The sequence below is a fragment of the Oryzias latipes genome, chromosome 1 (genome assembly GCF_002234675.1).
Source record: "Oryzias latipes chromosome 1, ASM223467v1".
In the NCBI taxonomy this organism is placed as follows: domain Eukaryota; kingdom Metazoa; phylum Chordata; class Actinopteri; order Beloniformes; family Adrianichthyidae; genus Oryzias; species Oryzias latipes.
The window spans coordinates 8,858,634-8,881,779 of NC_019859.2; the positions used below are offsets into that span (position 1 = coordinate 8,858,634).

Consider the following 23,146-nt stretch of genomic DNA (forward strand, 5'->3'; position numbering starts at 1 on the left):
AAGGATTGAAGGGTGTAGAAATCAAATGATGGGTGTATGATGGATTGATGAATAGACTGGTGAATGGATTGTTTATATTTTTATAGCAGATTATGGGAGTAATGGATGCTTTTTGTAATCTGCCTCGGAAAATAGAACTCTTTTCAAATGTAAATAGGGAGTTGTCCCAGAACTGTCAAGGAACTCTATGGGGCTGTCCTCATGAGTAATGTACAGACGCAGAAGATTTTCTGAATCACAGAAACTGCATGCAGTGGGTTCATCCAGAGAAGGATTTGGTTCTTCCAAGGTTTCAAAGATGTTCATGTTTTAAAGAAACCATAGATTTGGGTATTTTTCACATTGAAAGTTTGGACACATTGGTGGATCACAAAAAACAGCAGTATGAGCTAAAAAGGAACAGCTAAGTGTTTAAATAAATGCCTCATGCTGTCATGCTCCAAAGATTATTGACGGTTCCCAAACAAAACTTGTTACAGAAGAGAAAAACTTCTTGTAACAAAAGGTTCGGTAACACTTTATATTAAGATTCCTTAACAAGCTTTGTTAACACATTAACAAGCATTATAAATGAATTTATAGGGTGTTAGTAAGACATTTATTAGTACAATAAGTCTAATAAGGTTTATTAAATTACTTAGTTAACACATTTACAAGCATTATTATTAGGATGTTTTCAAGATGCTAATGATGCATTTACTGATATTATAGGTGCTTAACAAATGTGTCAATGTTAATAAGCTTAATAAGATTTATTAACAACCTTTGTTAACAAATTAAGAAGTATTATTATTGTTTGGGGTTCTAGTAAGATATTTATTAGCATTATAGACGCTTGACACAAGCGGAAGTGTTCATAAGCTTAATAAGTTTGATTAACTAACTTAACGAATTAATAGGCTTTATTAATGTGTCAGATGCTAGTAAGATATTTATTAGCATTATGTCTTGCAAATACCTGAAAGTGTTAATAAGATTTATTAACATCTAAAGTCAGACCATTGTCTTCTAAATCCATATTACTAAACTGCTTATAAGCTTTACAAATGTATTAATTAACTTTGTTAATAGTTTATTAATTGTTTTGCAGCACCTCATCTAAAGTGTGGACAGTTCTTCTTTCTCAGGTACGACGGAGTATTAGGGCCACCAAAAAAAAAAAAATAAGTAAAATTACGACATTTTATCTCGTAAATTTACGAGAAAAAAACTCGTAAATTTACGAGAAAAAAGTCATAGATTAACAAGGAGAAAACACCGAAGTTGTCCGTTTATCGGAGCATCGCTTGAAGATGAAAGATGTGGAGCCTTTTGTGAAGCATTATTTCCAGGTTTATTATAGGTTTGAAACAAACACATTCTGAACCTTTGGCGACTCAAAATCAGATTATTGTCAGTGGAGCCGGTTTTCCGAGGTTCAGTGTCAGTAAAGCGGAGTTTCATATGTAAAATAAGGAGCTCAGAGACACGTTTGGGTGCAGAGGATCGCTGCAGCCTTTATTCTCCTTTTCATTCACAAACCCTGAAGTTCATCTGTCACCTTACGTCATGAACCTGTCATCAGATCCGAACACCAATGCGGAAGTAAACATCCCGTTATATCATCAAACAACAAAGATGAATGAAAATAGTCTATTATATTAGCATTAGAACGTTGAAAATGCCAAAAAAGTGATCCTCCTCCTCAGACGGAAGCGTCACACAAACGTAGAGATCTTGTTTTTGGTGGAGGAAGAAAGGATTGAAGTGGAAAGCTGCAGGGAAACCGATGGCTTCATCGGGCTGGAGGGACCCTGCAAACCAACCATCAATAAATAAAACTTTAATAAATTGTAAATCAAACAAATGAGCTTCCAGATATTTGGAACGTTCAAGCTCATTCAGCTCACCTGTTCAACAAAGTTTAGTCGGTCTGATCTGCTGTGGCGCGGCGTTCACCTGCTGCTCTGCATGTTCACTTCCACTTAATATCGTAAATTTACGAGTTTTTTTCTCATAAATTTACGACTTAAAATCTTGTAAAATTACGAATTTTTTCTCATAAATTTACGAGTTTTTATCTCCTAAATTTAGGAGATAAAAACTCGTAATTTTACTTTTTTTTTTTTTTTTGGTGGCTTTTTTTTTTTTTTTTTGGTGGCCCTAATACTCCGTCGTACTCAGGAGATTTCTGCTTTTACTTTTAATTTCTCTGACATTGTGATTTCTAAATAATTAAAAAGTTTTAGGCTCAATGAAAGTAACGTTTTGTCCTTTTTAAGAACAAAGAACTTTGGATAGGTCAGAAAAATAAATTAGACTGAGCCTTTTCACTTTACTTGAATTTCAAAAGTCCATATTTTCCTAACATTTTTCATTCATTTTCTAATCCTAGTTCAACCTTCCTAATTTCCTTAGTGTGTAATCATACAACAGGACCAGGTTCAGATGTCAGCATTTACACATGCATTTTTGCAATAAATACATATTATTAAATAAAAATAATATAAATATGTGTCTCCAAAAGCTTAAATCCCTTCACTGTTTATTGATGTTTCTTTTCTAGGAGCAAGTAGGTCAGATTAAGGAGCGTTTTGACCACAAGATGCTGCTCAAACACATGCCTTCAGAGTTCAGTATCTTCCTGGACCACGTCTTAGCCCTGGACTACTACACCAAACCAGATTATCAGGTATTCCCTGTGAAAGAAGCAGTCCTCTTCATAGAATGTCCACTTCTGGACACTGGATTGATGAGGCCGTTTCATTTTCTGTTCAGCTGCTGATGTCTGTGTTCGAGAACAGCATGAAAGAGCGAATCATCACTGAAAACGAGCCATTTGATTGGGAGAAAGGTGGAAGTGACGTCACGCTGTCAACCAGTGCCTCCACCCAGCCTCTGCAAAATACTCGACCCACTGCAGCCATGGTTGGGTAAGAACCGAGACAGAACCAAACAAAAGCTGAATTGGTTGTAATGTATCCACTGTTCTGAACGTATTCTGTTTCTGCAGTGCCATTGTGACCCCGGTTCCTGGAGACCCTCAGAGAGAAAACACAGATGACGTTCTTCAGGACGAACATCTCAGTGATCAGGAAAATGCTCCCCCGCCACCAACCAGCCGACCCCCTGGGGAAACATCTGCTCAGCATGCCGGAGAACCGGGGGAGGCCTGGGAGGATACAGACTTTAACCGCAACAGACTCAGGATTAGCCTGAACAAGGTGGAAACGGAAATAAAAAAAAAAGTTAAAGTGATGTCAAGGATTAGGTTTTCTGCAGTATTTATGCTTTTATCCTTGTTTTTATATAGGGGGCTCAGGAAGAGGAAGCAGGTAAAGGGGTGTGTCCACCGTCCCCGGTACGAGGAGGAGTCCCAGAGTCACCAACGGGCCAGGGACGATCTTTGCGATACCGCAGAGCAAACAGCCCAGAATCTGAGCGACTGTCTGCTGCTGAGGGCCGGGCCGATGGCTACGGACAGAGGTGGGATTTTTACTAAGAGACAGCAACCGTCCTGATTTTCAACACGAGGCAAGAGTGTCGACTTCTGTGTTGTGGTCAAAAATCAGGGACTAAATAAAAATTTCTGTTTAAGAGCATTTCAACATTTTTTATTAGAAACTTCTGTTCTTGTGTCCCTGAAAATCCCTCAGGTCTAGGATGGACATGCTGGGATCTCCATCTCGTCATGTATACTCTTCACAACCAGCTCAGATGTTGTCTGTTGACCCTGGTTGCCGTGGAGATCGTCAGGCCAGCGGGCGCCAGGAGGTGTCGGTGGCTTCTGTTGACCAGGAGGCACACAGTAACGCTTTTATCCGCTCTGTACCTCTGGCTGAGGAGGAAGACTTTGACAGCAAAGAGTGGGTGATCATCGACAAAGAGACAGAGCTGCGGGATTTTCACCCTACCACGTCAGGAACCACAGATGAAGAGCCTGAAGAGCTCCGCCCCCTGGAGGACCAGGAGGAGAGGAGGAGGCTCAGGGCTGGAGGTAGGACTTTTTTATTAGATATTTTTAAAAAAAAGCGTACTTGGTTCAAAATTGGAAATGATTGCTTTGTTTTACTAACCCCCACATTCCATTCTAATATAGGAAAAAAAAAAAAAAAAAAAAAAAAAAAAATATATATATATATATATATATATATATATATATATATATATACATACATACATACATACATACATACATACATACATACATACACACACACACACACACACACACACGCACGCACACACACACACACACACACACCCACACACACACACACACACCCACACACTCAAATGAGCATAATGTTGCAGTTCCTCAAGTGACTACAAAAGGATTGTTTAAAAAAAAAAAACGAAATTTCCAAGATGATCCCGGGTTAAACATCCACACAATTTTAACCCAGAATATATCCCCTTTTACTGAAAAACGTTTTTTGATCTATGCTCATTTTTTTATTGGAGCGGCTCAGGCAGTTGAGCAGTTCAGCCAGTGCTCCAAGGTTCGATCAAACGTCGGTGGTTCGACCCCGCTCCCCCTCAGTTAACTGTCATTGATTCATAATTGTTTCTACCTGAAGACACTTCACCCTCCCTGCCTCCAGTGTGGCTCCACCGGTGTGTGAATGTGCATTAATGTCCCGGTGATGGTCAGAGTAGGGGCGAACTGGCAGCCATGCCTCTGTCAGTCTGCCCCAGGGCAGCTGTGGCTACATCAGTAGTTACCATCACCAAGTATGAATGAGGAGTGAATGACTAATGGGCATATCGTAAGCGCTTTGAGCGTCTGGAAAAGCGCAGATAAATCTAATCCATTATTATTATTATTGAGGACCCACTTTGTGTTTTTAGATCCATGTACATGTTCATTTTCATTGTCCGACCTGGCATCTGGCTGTACAGCTCGCCATCTGTAATGTTTGGTTGCGGGTGTAAGGAGCTGCAAGCTAGCAGGAGAGCACACTTTCAGAACAAGTCACAGCAGCAAAAAATGCATAATAAAGAAGAAAAAAAACATATGTAGACATAAATTGCACTGGAAAATAAATTGCACTTTTAGGAGAAAACGCTTCTGAACAACTCTACCAAGCCTGGTATAATGTTGCGTTCACAAGGAACTCTATTGATGTGTCAAATTTAAACTCATTTCTACATGGAAGCATTGACTGTATGTTTCATGTCCAATACTGGAAGACACAGATAATGTCGATAAATCAGGTTTATTTTTTTTAAAGAGCTATACAAAAGCGTTGTCTCCATATCTAGATTTATGTAATTATTTAGTCTTTCTTTTAAGGCGATCTTTTGCCTTATAGTACAGGAGCTGCGTTTGAAGGAAGGAAGGAAAAATAAAAACAAGAATAATAATTTCTCAATGCAAATAAGAAAAATATAGATTTTAAGAAAAGAACGATCAGATTCGCCCCCATGATTTTCTTTGACGCCGCTTCTTGTTCTGTGTTGCTGTCAGTAGTAAATACTGATTCACACACCTTCAGGGCCCTTTAGCGGCTGTTAGCGAAACAACCGCTAAAGATCAACAAGTTATTAGTGGGAAAATGACTAATATATGAGCCTATTTATGTAAGAAAAATAAGTCAGATATGTCACTTTTGAGTTGAAGTTGCATCCCTGGCCAAAGTATGCAAAATAAATAAATAACTCTAAGGCGAATTTCTAATGAACTACTGCTGCACTACAGAAGCTATGCCCTACAAAACGACCTTTTTCTTTTGTGGCTAAAAACTGCATAATCATAACTAAAAGAGTATCGGGCGCTTTTAGAATAGATCACAAGATAACCCGAGTGGGTCTAAAATAGCACAAATTTCTTTTTGTCAGTGAGCCTTATTCTGAAGATCAGAAAACACCTAAAAACCTCTTAAACATTTTTTTTGGCTGACTTTCATTGCAAAACTTTCAACATTACTTTTGTCTTTATTATTAAAGTCCTGTTTGTGTTTAAATTTTCCCCCGCAGGCGCGGAGCTGGTGGTCCGTCCAAAGACGCACACCCGGGACAGTAGCCGAGGGTTGCTAACGCTAACAGAAGAGGAGGCGTCAAGAAGAAGCGGTGGGAGTCCTGCACAGTCGCCTTGTCACTCGCTGCCATCAGGACGTCCTCGTCGGAGAGAGTCAGAGCCGATCGGACCTCAGAGACCGGTAAGGGAGCAAGCCCGCCAATTTGAGCATGTGGGTGGTGAGATGAGCAGAGAGGAGGCTGTTGAACAGACTCGCTGCCTGTATCCAGCGGCAGCCACTTTGCTTCATCTCACCACCAGCAAACATGCAGCTTTAAGGACAAATCCAGCATGGTGGGAGATTTTTTTGTGTCTTTTTCAGAGATTTTTAGCTGGTTTGTAGTTGAAATATAGATGAGGAGAGTTCAAGCATTTTTTAGTAAAGTGTCACCATAAACTGAAATAAATGAACATGTCAGACTGATGAGCATTCATCACTTCACCACCGCCATGCCTGGCAGTTGGTTTTAGGTTTTTGTATAAACTGGATTATTTCATGTTTCTCTAAAGGACAATGATGAGATGTTGGTTTGTCTTTCATGTACATAAAAGTATTTTATGTATTTGACAGAGGCAATGCATGATAGTTCTGAATTGTAACCTGAGTATAATTTCTATCCTTTATCCTCAAAGATCTTATGAACAAGTGTTGATTAAGAACTTTGCTGCATCTGTGCTTCTGAACTTTTTTGATTCAAACTGAGTCGAGTCGGAGCTCTGAGGTTGTATTTAGTTTCTTTGAGCGTTTGATCTGCCTGACCTTGAGGAAATCTTGCAGAGTCTTCATTTATTGAGAGGATAGTTTGCAGTTTTTAATTTTTCCAATATATTATTCTATAGTTTCTGCATATACAACTGGTCTGAAGTGGTTCCAAAACTCTACTCACACCAAAGCAGCTACAGATACTGCTTTAGAAAAAGTGGATGTTTTTTTAATTTTTTTATTGGGGTGTTAGGGTTTCCAGTTTATGTATACAATGTTTCCCCATTTTTGATGTGATTAAAGTGCTAGCTATTGATGCCCATCCAAGCATGTATGGACATAATTTCTGATTCAGGTCTGTTTGTTTGTTTTGTTTTTGTTTGTTTGTGTTGTTGCATACAAACCTAGATAGAAAGACAAAGATGTTAGACATCCTCCATACAAACCTCAGTTTGTGTTAAGTAGGTGGCAGTATGCACTCCATGGTTTACCATCCATCAAAAACAGAAGAGCTAGTCTTATGGAGATAAAAGTGTATTTTATAATGTTCGTTTTGGTTTGGTCTGTTATTAGCAGTTTGGTTCACGGTTTAGATGTTTTTGCTGAGCTGTTTTGATCAATGTGACCAACTGTGTGACTGACGCAGAACACAGACAAGTGTCGGATTGGAGTGGTTCAGAGGGTGGCCAATAAACATATTTGAAAAAATATATATATATATACATATATATATATATATATATATATATATTTAGATACTTTTGGAGTGTTGGTATATGTAGGTTGGTTTGTGGATCTATATGCTTTCTGCTTTGGATTCCAGCATTTTAAGGGATTTTAAGTCTTGCTGTATGATAAAACGGTCTTTTATTCTCAGCTACATATAATAAACTTGCACAGTTTGGGTCCCCAAAATTGTGGTAGCTCTGTCTTGGAGTTTTTTCAGAACTTATTTGTGTTTAAATTTACCACCTTTCCATCTACTTGTTTACTGTTTGATTGACAGACCAGCCTTGCTGTATAGAAACATCAGAAGAACCCTGGTTCATGTAACCCTTGTTCTATTCTAGGCACTTTAACGTTGGGAGTTGGGTCATCTAGACCCACTAGACAGTGCTCTGAACCTTTTTTCTTCAAGGATTTGTGAACCTCACTGCTGTCCATGGATTACATGAAATCTTTCCACCTTTATCCACCTTTGTCATGGTAGGGAGAACACGTCAATGGAAGGGTGGGGTCATCTAAGATAGCACAAGGGTTAAAGTGGACCGAATGTGTGTCCAGTCTGAATGCACCCTAAATATTTTGTCGTTCTCTAGAAACTCTTTTTTTGTCTGACAGCATCTCTGATACTCTGAAACAGAATGGCAAGTTGTTGTAAAAAAAATGACCTAAACAAATAAACCAAAACTGGCTTCCACTATTGGGAACAACACTACGTCCTTTAATGTAAACAGTCAGCTATTGCTAACAACGATAGCAATGGCTCATGGTGTTTAGCAGGGTAAGGTTAAGCTGAAGCTCAAGAAAGGTTTTGGGGTTAAATTGTTTGCAACTCAGTAAACAAACAGACAGTTCCTCAAGATTTATTGACTCTTGTGCCTTTAACTTGACAAATGTTGGTGTAATTGTGCTCTCAGTGTCAATGGTCCTCTTCATTGAACAGTCTGCAGCCTCCTGCAGGTCAGAGCAGGAACTGCCTGAGTGTCCTAAATCAGTTTAGTCCTCAAAAATGGTCATAGCAGATATTTTATGTGTCCAGTAGATTTTTTTCCCATCACCTACATGACTGGCAGCTGTTTTTTTTAACAACTGAAGAGTCTGTGTGTTTGTTTTTTGCATGAATGTTGGCTTCCAAACCGAGGATACCAATGATCAGACAAGTCTTTCAGGAGGAACGTCCAATTTTCTGCTCAAAACTGCCATAATTTCACAAACAATCCTATTTGTGTGCATCTAAATAAAAGTTTTTTTTTCCTGTTTTGTTAAACTCAAACAAAAACCTTATTGAAAAAACACTTTTTGCTGCAATCTTATAAGCAAAAATTCAAAACAATATTAAGCATAAACATGACTAAAACTTAGTCTTTATTTTTATTCTTTAGTAGGTCTTAAATTTATTTTATTTATTGACCTTCTTTATATTTTATTCAAAATCTAAAATAAATTCTCAAGTTTCTAACAAACACTTTGAAAATATAGATAATTTGTCATGGAGGACCAGGCCTGACTACATAAGAATGACCAAGTTCAAATAAAACCAAACTAAGCATGAATTCATAGTTTTACAAGAAAATATAAACTGGTTTTAGGTTAGTGTTGTGTGTGACTGATTTATTTATTGTGAATTTTCATGTGAAAATGTCCTGACAGAGGTGCTCCAAAAGACGAGACTTAACCTCAACAGAAAGTGAATGTGAAACATTTCAATTTCACATTCACTTTTTTCTTTGTCTACTTTTTTTTTTCTTCAGCAGGATTTCTTCATGGGTGTGGTGATTCTTTTATCCATTTCTTTGATTTCTTTTTTTTACCTCAATTGTGAATATATGTGACCATTTGATTTCTTTTTTCATGCACTCACTGATTTATGAAGTTATGGGTCAGGTCTGGTCCTCTATTCTTGGTGGCTTCCGTTCAAAGAGATGGACTTTTTTTGGCTCTGCCTGCACTTTTTTTTCCCTCCAGTGTAAATGTCCTTTTGTTTTGTGACATTTGAGCGCGCTCCGCTTTGATTTGTGCGCCTGTTGTCCCAGTAGACCGAGCTGGTCTGCCACCAACCATCGAGGACTTCTTTTTTTTTTTTTTTTTGCTCCTCTCAAGTTCTTTTTTTCCTTCCCCCCTCCCCTTCCACTTAACTACTATTGCCTTTGCCCCCAACCTATCGCTTTAAAAGTACACAGTATGTCAAGTTTGACTCACCTGAGGAGAAAAGAGCGAGGGTGCCGTTGGGACAACACAAGAAGAAATAAAGTGATGTTTCGGGGTAAGCACAGTTTAGGAATAGTCCTTTACCTCTGTTTTCTCACTCAGTTTCTGTCCCTCCTCTTTCTTTTCTTTCTGTTCAGACGTTTCCTCCTCTTTTCCCCTCTGTTGTGTGTCTGTGTTTTGTGTGCTTGATGACTCCATCTCCTTTTTTTTTTTTACTTTTGTTTGTTTCCTTTAAGTTCCCTTATTCTTTTTGCATCTCCAGTGGTAGATTTTCCTTCTGAAATAAAAAAGTCTGCTCGTGGCTCAGTAGAATAGAGACGAAGTGTATGTGCAAGACTCGCGCTGGTGACTTCCTTAACGTGCTTCTTTGAGGAGATATTTTTCAGACGTAGGGGATACTAGTCTGAATAATTTGCCAATTTGCTAATCTGGTTCAGATGTCTTGTAGCTTCTAACTAGTGTTTGTTTTATGTAGTTGTAGATAGATTGACAGCTTTACCCAACACCCCTCGACTTCTCTCCCCGAGCTTCCCCCCTCGTGTTTGACCTATCAGATGAAGGCTTTAGATGTGTCAGAGCACCAATCAGCTCTCATGTCTAACGTCTGTCATGTAGAAAAGAGACGAGGGCAGGAAGTCAAATGTTTGTGTGGGGGCGTAGACGTAGATAAACATACATTTGATTTAGTTGTTTTCTGTCTTTAACCTGCCCCTCCCCTTTCTCTGATTGGTCTCTTTGCAGTTGGACGACAGCCGGCATCAACTACGACCCAATCAGCTGAAGAGGCTGGCCTCCTACTTCTCCTCCTCCACCCTGGAAACAGAGCAGTATCCCCACCCGGGCAGCAGCTTTATACAGAGGAGCCGCTCGGCCGAGAGCAGCCCAGCCCACATGATCGGTGCCACCGGCTCGACCCGGCGCCGGCACGCCGGCACTCTGCCGATGCCTGGCAGCCCCCGCAGCAGACACTCTGTCCTGAACACGCCGAGGGTGCATCTGCAGCAGATGCTTGCGAAACTGATGAACAAGAACAATAGCTGAGAGGACTGAGAGGCAGACTCAGTTTCATGACACACGCCTGTCTGCAGCCATGAAAACACACACACACACACACACACACACACACATACATACAGAAGCAGGGCTGGTCAGAACACCTTTGAAATCTGGAGCACAATTTGACCCCCTTTAGCTTGATTTGGTGCCTCGTCATAAACCGTAACCTGATTTTAGAGTAGGTCAGTTACCAAGAAAGAAAATAAAGGAAATTTAGTTGGTTGATCTTATTTGTGGATAAGTCCTCTACATTTACTAAGCTTGAGCTTCAACAAACACCCTAATAATAATAATAATAATAAAAAAATCTAAAAGGATTCAAAGCATCTTTGCTATCTGTGGCCAGCTCTGCATTCATAAACATAATTATGAATGTACACAAAAAACACAACAAACACAGCACACTGACAGCCAGATCACACAACAAGCCATATCAGTGGCTACACACGACACACAATCATATTCACGTAGCTCACAAACTCTTCTTCAAGCTGATGGCCAACCAGGCAGAAAAGAAGAAAATCCCTGAAGACGGAAATTTATTTCTCATGCAATAAACTCTGCAAAGCTGAAGTTGCACACGCCACAGACCTGGATCACTGGTGGAAATAATGTGAATCACAATACTTGCTTCTGTGAAGAGGAGCGTCTAACCTAGTGGGGCTGCTAACAGACTGTTAAGCTTTACAGTTTTTGTGCGAGTTTTTTTTTTCCTACCTTTTTGTTTTTGCTAAAATGAAGGAGTGATCGTCGAGGAATGCAGGTCGTCCCAGCGATCACCTTTTTTGCACCAAGACTTCTGTGTTCGAACACCTTGCCCACCGAGCAATACGCCGCTATCGCCAACTCCTCCTCCACACCACCGCACCCACGGAGATCCACATGTTTCCTGATTGTTGCTCCATTAAACATTGTCAACAAAGTGTCTGAAGGTGTAAGAGCTGATTTATCAAATGACAGCTGTAAAAAAAAACGTTGCGAGAAAAGTTGTCAGAAAGTAAAGTGCAAGTAAACTTAAGGGCCCTAATAATGAAAAAAAAAGTTATTAAAATACAATGTAGCAATATTATATTAAAAACATTAGCTAAAGAAAAGTTAAACTGGCTTTAAAAATTCATATCTACAAAAGGGATAACTATTAACATTTCATCATTTATTTGCCAATATTTATCAAATATATTCAAACATAAAAAGGTTATTTTGACAAAATGAAAGTAATAAACTAAATACCTTTAAAACACTTCTTTTTTTGAGCAAAGGTAGCGAATAGTTTTTATTTTGTTTTGTCTTTATTTCATTAAAAATTGGCAATGTTTTAAGTTATTATTAGTTGTGACAAAACTAAGTGTTGGGATATGAATGTGTTCTTTGAAAATACACAAAAACATACAGCTTATGATGCACAAAGTTGTGTGTTGGTGTTGTTGCATTTGTAGGATGAACAAATAATTAACATATGGGTTGGATATGTAGGGATCTTAAAAGATTATTTCTCTCATCTGAGGTCTTTCATACCAAAACAACAATTATTATTTTTGATTTTCTACTTCTTTTTATAGTTGCTTAACATCAAAGATCTATGCATCAGATCAACTTAAAATCTGTGTTAGGCATGCTAAATTTAGCACAACAACATGTCAGATTTTTAGGTTTTTGGATGCTTCTATTTTATAGCGATTGCCACCACAAAGTCGTAAAATGGGTTGACATTTAGTCCAATGCTGAGTGATGTTCCTCGGGAACAGAACACTAATATTTAGGAGTTGGTGGTAAAGTGCAAATCTCAGCATGCAAATTTGGGGATGCTAATGTTACAGTTTAACATTTTTTGTGTTTAACAATTCACCACACAATATGACAAACAAAGTCTGGTCACAAACATCAGTTGAGCCAGACTCAGATTGTATTGGTCTTACCTGCAACCTGCTACATCCAGTGCTGAGCAAAACAAACATTGAAGTACTTGTGCTGACATGTGAATGTTAGCATGCTAACTTTGTCATGCTAATGTTAACATTTTGGCATTTTAACAGCTTAGGAATCAAATCAGACAAAACAGAAAATTCATGTATCAAACCAATGAGAGCCTTTCAATTGAAACCATTTAAAAATAATAATAATTATGTTATTGGTCCTGTACTTTGCCTCCCCTCTATTATATTAAAAAGTTGTACATTTTGTAGGGAAGTTTACTAGAGATTGATTATTTTGAGGCAATATGAGCGTAGTAATTTTTCTACTTATAGTTGTTTCCAATTTACTTTGATTTCTCAGTATTGTACTACAGATTGAATTTACACAATATTTTTAATCAAATCGTCATACAAAGGGGTTCCCATTGTCTATCTGGGATGTTGGCATGCTGACAAAACTTGTTTCTGAATGCTCTCACTATTCAATACTTAGCGTAGTGTATAGGGCTTTCACAATTTGTTTGGTTGTCCGAATCAACATTTTTCAAAATCCAGTGCCCTAGAAATTTCCCAGAAGTCTCAGCAACAAATTAATATGCATTGATTTGGGGGAACATAGGCCACAATGCATTAAATCTTAATGATTTTTCATTGGAAAGTAAAGCATTTAAATTTCCTTTTTATAAATTGTCAAAGTTTTCATCATCAGAACACAGTGGATTAAAAAATAGTTTAGTAAAATGTTGATGTTTTCACGTCAAATGGGTGATGTCATATTTGACGATTACGAAACAAAGTTGTGAGTTGTAAAATCAAGATTTTGTGAAGAAAACGGGCTTATAGTTGATCAGGACAGGCGTCTTCTTTGTCAAGTTCTGCCATTAACACTGCTATAGAAGGCTGGTTGGAGATTTTTTATCTAACCGGTATCAACATGCAGTTAGGTGTTTTGTTTGAGTTACTGTTACATTCAGGTCTTCCAAATGGTGCAACCTTTCCATTATTCATCAGTTGGAATACAATGAAAAGGTTATTTTCATGTTGGTTTCAGTCGGAACAACTGTGAAGAGTTTTGAACTTTAGATTGCTTAGCTCTATCGTTTTAGCTCCAAACCAGCAAAGCAAAGGATGGTTGTTTTTTTGTTGTGGTTTTAAAGTGTTTTCTTGTCCAGCCAGTTAAATTTTTTTTTAATGGAATTTTTCTGAATGGTATTTTTGTACCATTGTTATTGAGCTTCCTTTTTCACAACGTTTTTTCCCTACACTTTACTGTTGCACTTTATCACTGAGTTGGCCAGACTTGGAAATCAGGCCGGGAAATGCGTTGGAACAGGTCAATTCAAATGCAAAATGTAAATGCAATAATGTTGGATATTAGTGAAGGGAAAAATAGACCTCTTAAGTATGTATCTTATGAAAATGCCTTTCTATCATTTTGAATTATTTTAGTTCCAGAACTATCAGGATCCACATTCAGAAACCTGAATTATTCTTAAATTCCATGACATTCTTTAACTCTGAGCAAAATGCAGAACAGGGTTTTGGCATTTACCTGAAAGACAATACTAAAAACAGTCTCTTCCTCTGTTGATAAATAATGACAGGCTAAACTTAAATGACAGTCAGAATATGTTCTAGAGGCATGTAATTCAAACATAGCTTGAGGGCTTTTCTAACCAGTTCAAAACAGGCTCAACCTTTTTATTGATTTTAGTTGTCAAATAAAAATGGTGGTAAATGTGAATCATGTGAAACTGACAATAAATTCCCCATAAAGAACAATAGATTCTTTGTACTTAGATGTAGTTCTTTCTCTTAGGAGATTCTTTTGCACATTGTATTCATCCTTAAAGCTTGGGTTATTGTAACACGCTTATGACTGTTTTAAAGAAGAGATTGCCCTGTTGCTTGTTTTTATCTGCAACTTAAAGGTTCTAAGCGGTGGTGAAGCTTGATAGATATTTGGTTTTATATGCTGTATTCTGGTAATGTGGGATGCTGAAGTTGTCCACACTCAGGTTTCCACTAATAATGCCTTCATCATAGAGGTACACAATCGATACCAGAAGTTTTATCATTCTAAAGAAAACTGTTGTACCACCAACATAATGTAGAGACATTGATGGCATGATTTGATTGGCTACCACAATGCTTTAAAGCTGTAGTCTGTGTACAGCCAATCCTGAAAGTTGTATAGTACACTTTGCTTTTACTATTATCCAATGGACTTCTATGAGTGGTGCAACAGTTCATAGCACAGCATCATAATCAAAGTTATATGAAAAACAATTCTTCCAGTGCTGTCAGTGATGTGGTTGCACCAAAGTCTAGGGGAACATTCTACGCACTGCTTAATCAGACAGGAAATGGCAAAGCTTTTCATGACTTAGTTTAAGATTGTTTTCACTTTGAGTAAAACAAACTGCAGACATTTTCAAGCAGTTGCAACAGCTGCTCACTAGAAAATATTTCAATTTTATTTATACAGCCCACTGTTACAACAACAGTTGTCTCAATGGACTTCATAGGGGTAGTTTCACCCAAATTGCTCAAAAAGCACAAAGAAGAAACCTGGCTAGTTCTTTGAGCACTATATATTCACAAAAGCCCTATTACTTACAAGACATTTACAACCTTCTTTACAACTTCTAATTTCTTCTTTTTTTTTTTTAACCTCAAACAGTATTTTTATTCCATCGCTCATCTTGGATGCACCAGGAGTGGACCATCACTAAAAGCACTAACTGCAAGTGAACGGCACCCTTGTTTCTAAGCAGACAGCTGTTTGCTTCTTCAGTATTTATCAGATTTTGGGGGGGATTTCTCACCTGCTGGTTGTGTCAGGAAACACACTCTGCAGACTGAATGAGCCAATGAGAATGCAACTCTTGACTTGAATCTCAAAGGCAGTTTAAATTGACATTGAACTAAAAAGTTTGCTATTGCATCGTTGGAAGTGTCACTAGTTTTGCACCTCATTGATGATGTTAAATTTTTGTTCAATTATTAGCAATTTTCTTGTTTCACAATGGAAACTGTGGCAGTACCATAGATGGGAAAAAGGATGTGGTCATGTGATTCTAATGGGTCAGATGACCACATCACATGGTTGGAACAGGTCAATTCAAAACCATTTTTGTGGCTCTGTGTTTGATATTTTGCCAGTCTGCGGTTTAAGGTTATAGCTACTTGTTAATTAAAAGGCCGCACCCCCATGGTCAATTTTAGAATCAGTGGTGAGGTGTATAAAAAGATACCCCCGGTACAGTTAGTACAGTCTAGTAGTCAAAGGGATGAAAAAGGTTTTGGTCATGGGTCAGTTAGTATTTATATTTCTTTCTGCTTTGTTTGCACGTTGCGGGGTGGTCATTTTTTGGTTCAATGTCATCTCATGTTTTAGTTTGCTATTTTTTAAATCCCTTTTCTTGATATTACTGAATCTGCAGGACCTCGAGTGTTTTTGGAAAAGAAGTATGATGTTGCCCTTGAAGATTAGATTTATGCACCCCCCTTAATGCACCCCTTAGTAGACCCTTGATTTAATGCTTCTTTGGGGAAAGACTTTGACTTCTATATTGAAAGCTAGTCTCAAAGCTAAGTCAAGTCACCAGGTAACCGCTTAGTGGACTATTACATATACAAGGGATTCTCCATCAACTTCAATGAAAACTATATAATTTCAAGTAGAAATAAACATACTTACAGCCTGGTTTTAAATCTTTTGTAACTGCTGTTGATGGGTGTAATATCCATATTGTACTGGCAGTGATTTTTCCATTTGGACCACAACACATCTTTAATTTAAATAAGGTGTTGCCATTTGACTGGACCAATTGAATAATCGGCTAAAGCATGGCCTCCCAGGGTGTGATGCAACAGCTGTAAGGCTTGTTATGTCTTTTTGCCCATTTGTGAAAATGTTGGTCTGATATAACCTACATGGTAATGGGTAGGGAAGCTTAAAAACAGGCTCAAATAATCCCAATAGAAACCAGTGGATCATGTCAATACCCAATATCCATTTGTATTTAGCTGTGGTTCCCTCTTTGCTAATGATTTAGTTAAAAAAACGAAACATTTTAGGTTTCAGTTTAAGCCTCTGATTAACCAGACTACGTATGGAGTGAGCAGTAGAACAAAAGATTGTTTTAAGTACCAAACAACTTCTCTCGTTTCTTGAAAGAATAAATTCAATTTTTCCCCTCAGTTGTGTAGAAGCAATCTCAAAGCGAAAACAGAGAAACTTCAGCTCACCCAGCATCAACCACTGCAGTTTTACCCATCTGCTTGGAGAAAAGGGTTAGCCAGAAGTTTTTGCAAATCTTAACCATCAGCTCAATCTATTTATATTAAGGACACTTTAGCTGCATTTAATGTACTGGTTTTTATGACAAATATCCATTAAAAATGAAAATCTTTTTTTTTTCTTTGTCAAAAAATTGCCAACCTTTACCTGTCATAATTTACTTGTTTGCACCGGAAGCTTGTTTTGAAAGCGTTTATTCACTGTGACACCGTAAGAAGCCACAAACTCGACTTTGGGAGCAGGTTGGAGTGGGCGGATGAGTCAACACAAACCCTAAACCAGTAGTGTTTCCTACCATGAAAGTTTGATGCTTCAACTGTGTTTCTATCAATCAAAATCCTCATCTCCAAACCTTTGTTTGTGCCTGGTCCAAATGTCACAGAAACAGAACATTGTGAGCTTTAAGAAGGTTTGGATAAGCTATCAGCATGGTCGTGGTAGTTCTGTTAAACAATCATCACTGGTGATTTTAAGGGGTTTAGTTGTTGAGATGCTGATAAAACCTGAGGCCATCCAGACATGCCTGAAAGATCTGCATGTACTATTTTTTTCTGTGCATTGAGACTGATGATTTTTTTGGCGATGGTGAGTGTAAAGAAGCTTTGTTTAGACATGGCTGCTGCTAATAAAGTAGCAGTCTTTGGTTTGCTGCTTTTTGCCTCATTTAGGCATCTGTACAAAAGTTCAAATCTGATTAAGATTCACATTTTGTGCAATGAAAGCGCATGTTGCTTTCCCAGTGTATTAAAGGGCTACATTACCTAAATATGCACTGCTTGCTGACTCATTTGGCTGGTATTTGATACATTCTCTTTCTGTTGAAGCTCATTGGGGCTCCATGCTAACAGAGAGGGTACCTGGGCTTGTTTTCATGCTGCCTCACGCTGAGTTAAGAGTGCCCTGTTTATTTTATATGCTGCGTAGAGGTAGAATACCACCACTTAGGGAATGTATGTAGTGGACTTGCTGCTAACTTTATTTTTACTGGTTAGCAAAGTGATACTGTGTAAGATTGTCACTGTTTTTGCTTTGCATTTCCTCAAAGGTAGTTAAGAGTTTGGGTTGTTCCCAGTGGGCTGTGACAGCTGGTGAATTGGCTAAAATAATCTATTGGTCTTATTTTAAATTACTCAAACGGAATGTTGCATGGTATCCTGGAGAAGTTTTGGCTGAAACTGTTGTAAGCAAACATCTCTCAGAGTTTATGCACCTGGACCATCTCATTTTTGTCAGTCACAGTTTAGTTGTCTCTCTTGGGATTATTTCTGCCAAAAACTTTGAGGGAAATAATTTCCATGCAAATTATTGTAGGTGATCAAAAGGTTCAATCTTGAGAAAACCCACCGTGTCGGGAGACTTTTTGGAATCTCCCTCAAGAATGCTGTTCTGATCGCTAACAGTCACAGCCCAGTAAGCTCCAAGCGACCCACAGCAGCGATCTCAGTGAAGAATGACAGCTGACTGTCACTTCTTTTTGCACGAGATCTACTCTTTCTATGTCCTACATTCTACTTCTGACTGTAAAGGATCACATTAGCACCGGACTGTCATTGCAAAGACACAGTGAACATAAACTTTGACAAAGTTAAATCTGAGAATGTTTGTTTTTTGTAAATAATTACACTTGAAGAGGCATTCACTGATCAGAACAGTAGACATTTGTTGACTTTAAGTCACAGGCAGTGGCTTTTACTGTTTCAATCAGTATTGTTTGAAACATGTGTACATTTTGTAGGAGAGATTCATGATGGATTACTTTATAAAATATAGAAATTTCAATTGATTGTGTAATAATTGCTATGGCAGTGTCCTTGCAATGCACTGTTACCTGTTAAGAAAATATGAAAATTGTGTATTTTTGTTCCAGAGCCGTTTTTCAGATCAGTGTGAACCTGAAGTGCAAAGATTTGCTGTTTTTTTTTGTAATCATTTTTTTTGTGTGCTAAGAAGCTTTGTCAGCCTAAAAAGTTATCACACTGAATACGTTTTGGACTAAACAAGAAATTTGATTAAAATAAAAATCATGTTTTGTCTTGTATTTATCAGATCATCAAGATGCTGTGAAAAAAATAAAATTGAATAAAGCTACAAATGATTGTGAAAGGGCCAACTTGCCCATTAGCTAAAATAAAAAAAATGAATCTAAATTTTTTTCATAGTAAGAAATGTTTTTTTTCTAACTTCTATCATAGATTTTGGGATAGAAACTCTTCCGAAAGGGATTAAACACAGTAGAATTTTAGGAATAACCTATATATAAAAGTGGCGTGTGCTTTCCCACACAGATATGTCATATTTGATATTTCAAAGGAATAACAGGGTGATATTGTACAGATACTACATCTGTAAAGAAAGCTAAAGTATCCTGTATTTAGAGATGAACATCACATCAATGCCCCATTCTTGGTAATCACACAAAATCACTCCTTGTTCCACCAATTCACAAAGGACCAGTCAGAAATTCAACCTCAAACCTCAAACTGGATCACAAAGAAAAAATAATTTCATAAAAAAAGAAAAAGATTGGTTGGTCATCACTTTTGCAATAAAGCTTCTGTTGTTGAGTGTAAAAGAACTGTTTGTTAGACACAAAGACGAGTCTTTCATTTGTACAAATAACAAAAGCATTTTTTCTACCACTAGACGGTTGTACAGTTCTGCTTGTATAATTTACAGGTATAGCATGTATTTTAAACTTTTTGTAAATCCAAACAACTGCTGTGTAAATATATACAGAATTGTAGAAAGTAATTAAGTTTGCAGTTAATCTCAAATAGCATGATGAACAGCTGGGTTTAGTAGGTATGTACAGGCTGTATGTGAAATCATTATGAAGGGAAACACTTGAAAATCACCTGATATTAGACTGCGTCCTGTCTAAAGATAAACTCTGCAATGCATTTTTTTGTGCCTTTTATATCAATGTATGTAATCTAGACAATCTTGAAAAGCTTGTGTACAACCAAAATGTCAATAAAATGATTCTAGGGGCAAATGTATCAGTCGCTAGCAGTTTTTTTGGATACGGAATTGTTGGCCCAAACAAGGCCCATGTCCACAATTCTTTAATTTTAATCAACATTTCTTAGCCCGGTACAAAACAAATCAGGTTTAGACTCTTCATAAAACTAAGGGTTGATCAAATTTCCTTAAGCTAACGTCTTACATTAGGCTACCCAGGACCCCCATGTAAAATAAATGCAATTATGTCTTGAACATTTTTAATCACTAGTGCAAAAATAATTATCTTAAAAACCCACACACATTTGTTGTCTTGGCTTTTGCATGAAATGGAGCAAGTAGCTTGGGAAACTAACTTTTAAAAACTATTAAAATCTAGGATTTGGAATGTGAACATGTTATTTAACATTTCTTCAAAATCTTTGATTAACTTTATAAAGACAACAAGTAAAAACACAAACAAGAAAAAACAAGGTGTATGCTCATAATCCTTTAATTGCCAACAAAGTCATCTAAAAGTAGCAGATAAAACCAAATAAAATATTTGGCAAGCAAGCTTTAAGTACAGAGATTTGGTCATTAGCTAAACCGCTGCCAATGCCAAACTGTTTATATGTTGCTATGTAAACAGAGGGTAGTAGGTGTCTGCTCCAAAGCTTAGCATGACATTTTGACTGATATGGATGGGGCCTATGTGATAAAACAGCATCAAACTGGTGTTCTTTTAAACCTAGTTGTGGCATTTCTGAAGTACCATATCCACAATGAAGGCCAAATTCCAAACAGAGGGGTACATCAGGGACAGACCTCAAACTGAAGAGACGGCTTATTTACCTTGCACTACGGTACAAAGGTTGTCTGTTACATACTGGCAGTTATGGTTTGAGGTTGAAATGACCCACTATTCTCTGCCCAGACAACCTAGAACACACTGCACAAAGACAGTCACTTTGTAGAGAGATCCTGAGATAAGATTCTGCAACCAGAAACAGTCCCATGTCTTTACAGTCTGGGATAGATCTAAATTATTCAGGATGACTATGCCTGCCCCCACAGAGCAGGTTTATTAGAGACTACCTCCAGACTGGAATGGAGAGGATGGAATGGCCTGCCAGCAGTCAGCTCAACCTCATTGAATCCTTGAGGAATAAGCTTGGTTCATCTGTTTTTATCAGATCGACCAACACCAACACGTTGCCTGGCTTTATAACAAAAAAATGATGGCTGAGGAATGGGATGCCATTCCACAGCAGTGGGACCTGCATGAGTAGAAGATACCAAGCTATTCTAGCTTTGGATGGTTCTTTTACACTGTTTAGGCCACTTTTTGTTAAACAAATAAACAGTTAAATCGCCAATATGTCTTCTTTTTTGAATACAATTATCCGATTCACAAAACACCAAACAGGAGTCATTGGTTATATTTCCTCAAAGAGTCAATAAATGTGCGTCATTGGTCAATTGGTGAGTCTAAATTGCCCCTTTGTGTGTATGAGAGAGTGTGAGGTTGTGTGTCTCTGTGGCCCTGTAATGGACTGGCGAACTGTCCTGGTGAATGTTGCCTTTACCTGACAGTTGCTAGGATAGGCTTTGGAACCGCGTCCTCATATTTGTTCTGCTGCTCACCCCAAAAACAAATATTCCTTATGTCTTTTTATACATTTTGTGGACAGTATGATAAGTCTAGTAGCTTAATCTATGTATTTTATTCAATGGTGTCTTTCTGCAAAGTTGCATAAAGGTTTCTCAAGGCTACTCTTTAGTAAACGGGTGTTATTGTATTGTTTTACAGATGTTGTCACCCATGGAGGAGAGCACACCTTCCCCGCCCTCTCCAGACTATCGAACAAAGGGCCAAGATGATGAAAAGGAGCATTTCCACATCCTTCCTCAGCTGCAAGCCAAGAGAGCTGATTTCCTTACCGTCATGTTGACTGGTACCTTGCCTCAGCGTCGGAGCTTTGCTACCCCAGACGAGGAGGTCCTAGAACCTCTTGGGCCAAAGGAAGACGATGTTACAAAAAGCGAGTCCAACAGTGAGGCCAGTCAGAAAAGCACTGAACGTAGTCAAGAAGCTGCACCATCAACCCTCATGGCTGAGGACCAGAGGGTCCAGAGAGAGCATGCCTCAGCTGCTGATGCAGATCCAGATCTGGAGGATGCATCCAAAACTCTTGTTCTTTTCTCACCTGGGGACACTCGCAAGTCTCCCTCAGGTGGAGATCATGGTTTGGATGCTGAGTTAGCTACACCCTCTGGTTTAATTTCCGGTAATGACCGCCTCCTCGTAGGAGAGATTGTTCAACCTGAAGCTTCTGAGACTGGTCGTTTGTCTCCAGCTCTCAGGTCAGATCTGCGACCCTCAACTCCCATTGCTCCTGCTTCACCTCCTTTCACCAAAGTTGAGCGCACTTTTATCCATATTGCAGAGACATCACACCACAATATCATGTCTTCCAATGGTCATTCTGCCAAGGACAGTGACCGGGAAGTACTTTCTATCACAAAAGATATGGTTGTTAAAGTTGATGTCTCTGAGCAGGAGGGAGAGCCAGAGATACAAGAGCCTTCAGATGAACCTGGGACAAACAAGCAACTTAAAACTAAAAATGATTCATCACCTGTCATGCCATCGTCCTCAGAGACCCTCCAGAAAGTCATATCACCAGTTCATGAACATAAAGGTCCATCGCCGGAACCAGGGAAACAGCCATCACCCTATGATGAAGCTTCAAAGCTTCCGACCGCTGGATCAGATTTACCGGCTACCTTAAAGCCAAGAATCCGAAGCCGAATCCCAATACTTATTTCAGAAGAGGAGTCAGGCTCTGAACAGTCTTCTTCTCTCTCAGCTCGAGCTCGGCTTCAGCAGCGAGCCAGACAGCTGGACTTGGCTCGTGTGCTGGTCCAGAAGCAACAGAATCGCTGGACGAGGAGAAGGATGCAGTCTGGAACATCATCGTCCTTGTCCTCTGGGGAGGATGAGCGCCGGAGGGCGTCGGAAACTTTATCCACCGCTGGGTCAGAGGAGGATATCCATACCTCGGATGAGTCCAGAAAGAGCATCCGTCTCCAACCGACTGAAGAGCAGGGCTCCAAGGAGTGCAGGAGCAGGATTCCCAGGCCTATGACTCCCATAAAAAGACCCTCAGGGGGGTTTGCTTCTGCTACTCCTTCACCTTTGTCCATGTCAGACAACAGCCGTACCAAAGGAGCATCACCCGTCATTAATGGGTGGGCTTTCTCTCTTTCATATTTATATATATAATTTAACTTTG

General features: G+C 38.6%; 1 protein-coding gene across 3 annotated transcripts in view; it reads left to right on the forward strand.

The window, feature by feature from the left end:
* The window catches only part of ttbk1 (tau tubulin kinase 1), a 48,692-nt gene that overhangs the window by 24,174 nt on the left and 1,372 nt on the right, over positions 1 to 23,146 (forward strand). For 2 of the 3 annotated variants that reach the window (XM_023955252.1, XM_023955250.1), the window contains exons 9-15: positions 2,546 to 2,671; positions 2,758 to 2,912; positions 2,993 to 3,203; positions 3,293 to 3,465; positions 3,636 to 3,976; positions 5,959 to 6,140; positions 21,661 to 23,102. In XM_023955252.1, coding sequence (XP_023811020.1) covers positions 2,546 to 2,671; positions 2,758 to 2,912; positions 2,993 to 3,203; positions 3,293 to 3,465; positions 3,636 to 3,976; positions 5,959 to 6,140; positions 21,661 to 23,102 — 2,630 coding nt within the window. Of the gene's footprint in view, positions 1 to 2,545; positions 2,672 to 2,757; positions 2,913 to 2,992; positions 3,204 to 3,292; positions 3,466 to 3,635; positions 3,977 to 5,958; positions 6,141 to 10,373; positions 19,905 to 21,660; positions 23,103 to 23,146 lie in introns of those variants that run through there. The other variant, XM_023955254.1, reaches the window with a different exon arrangement.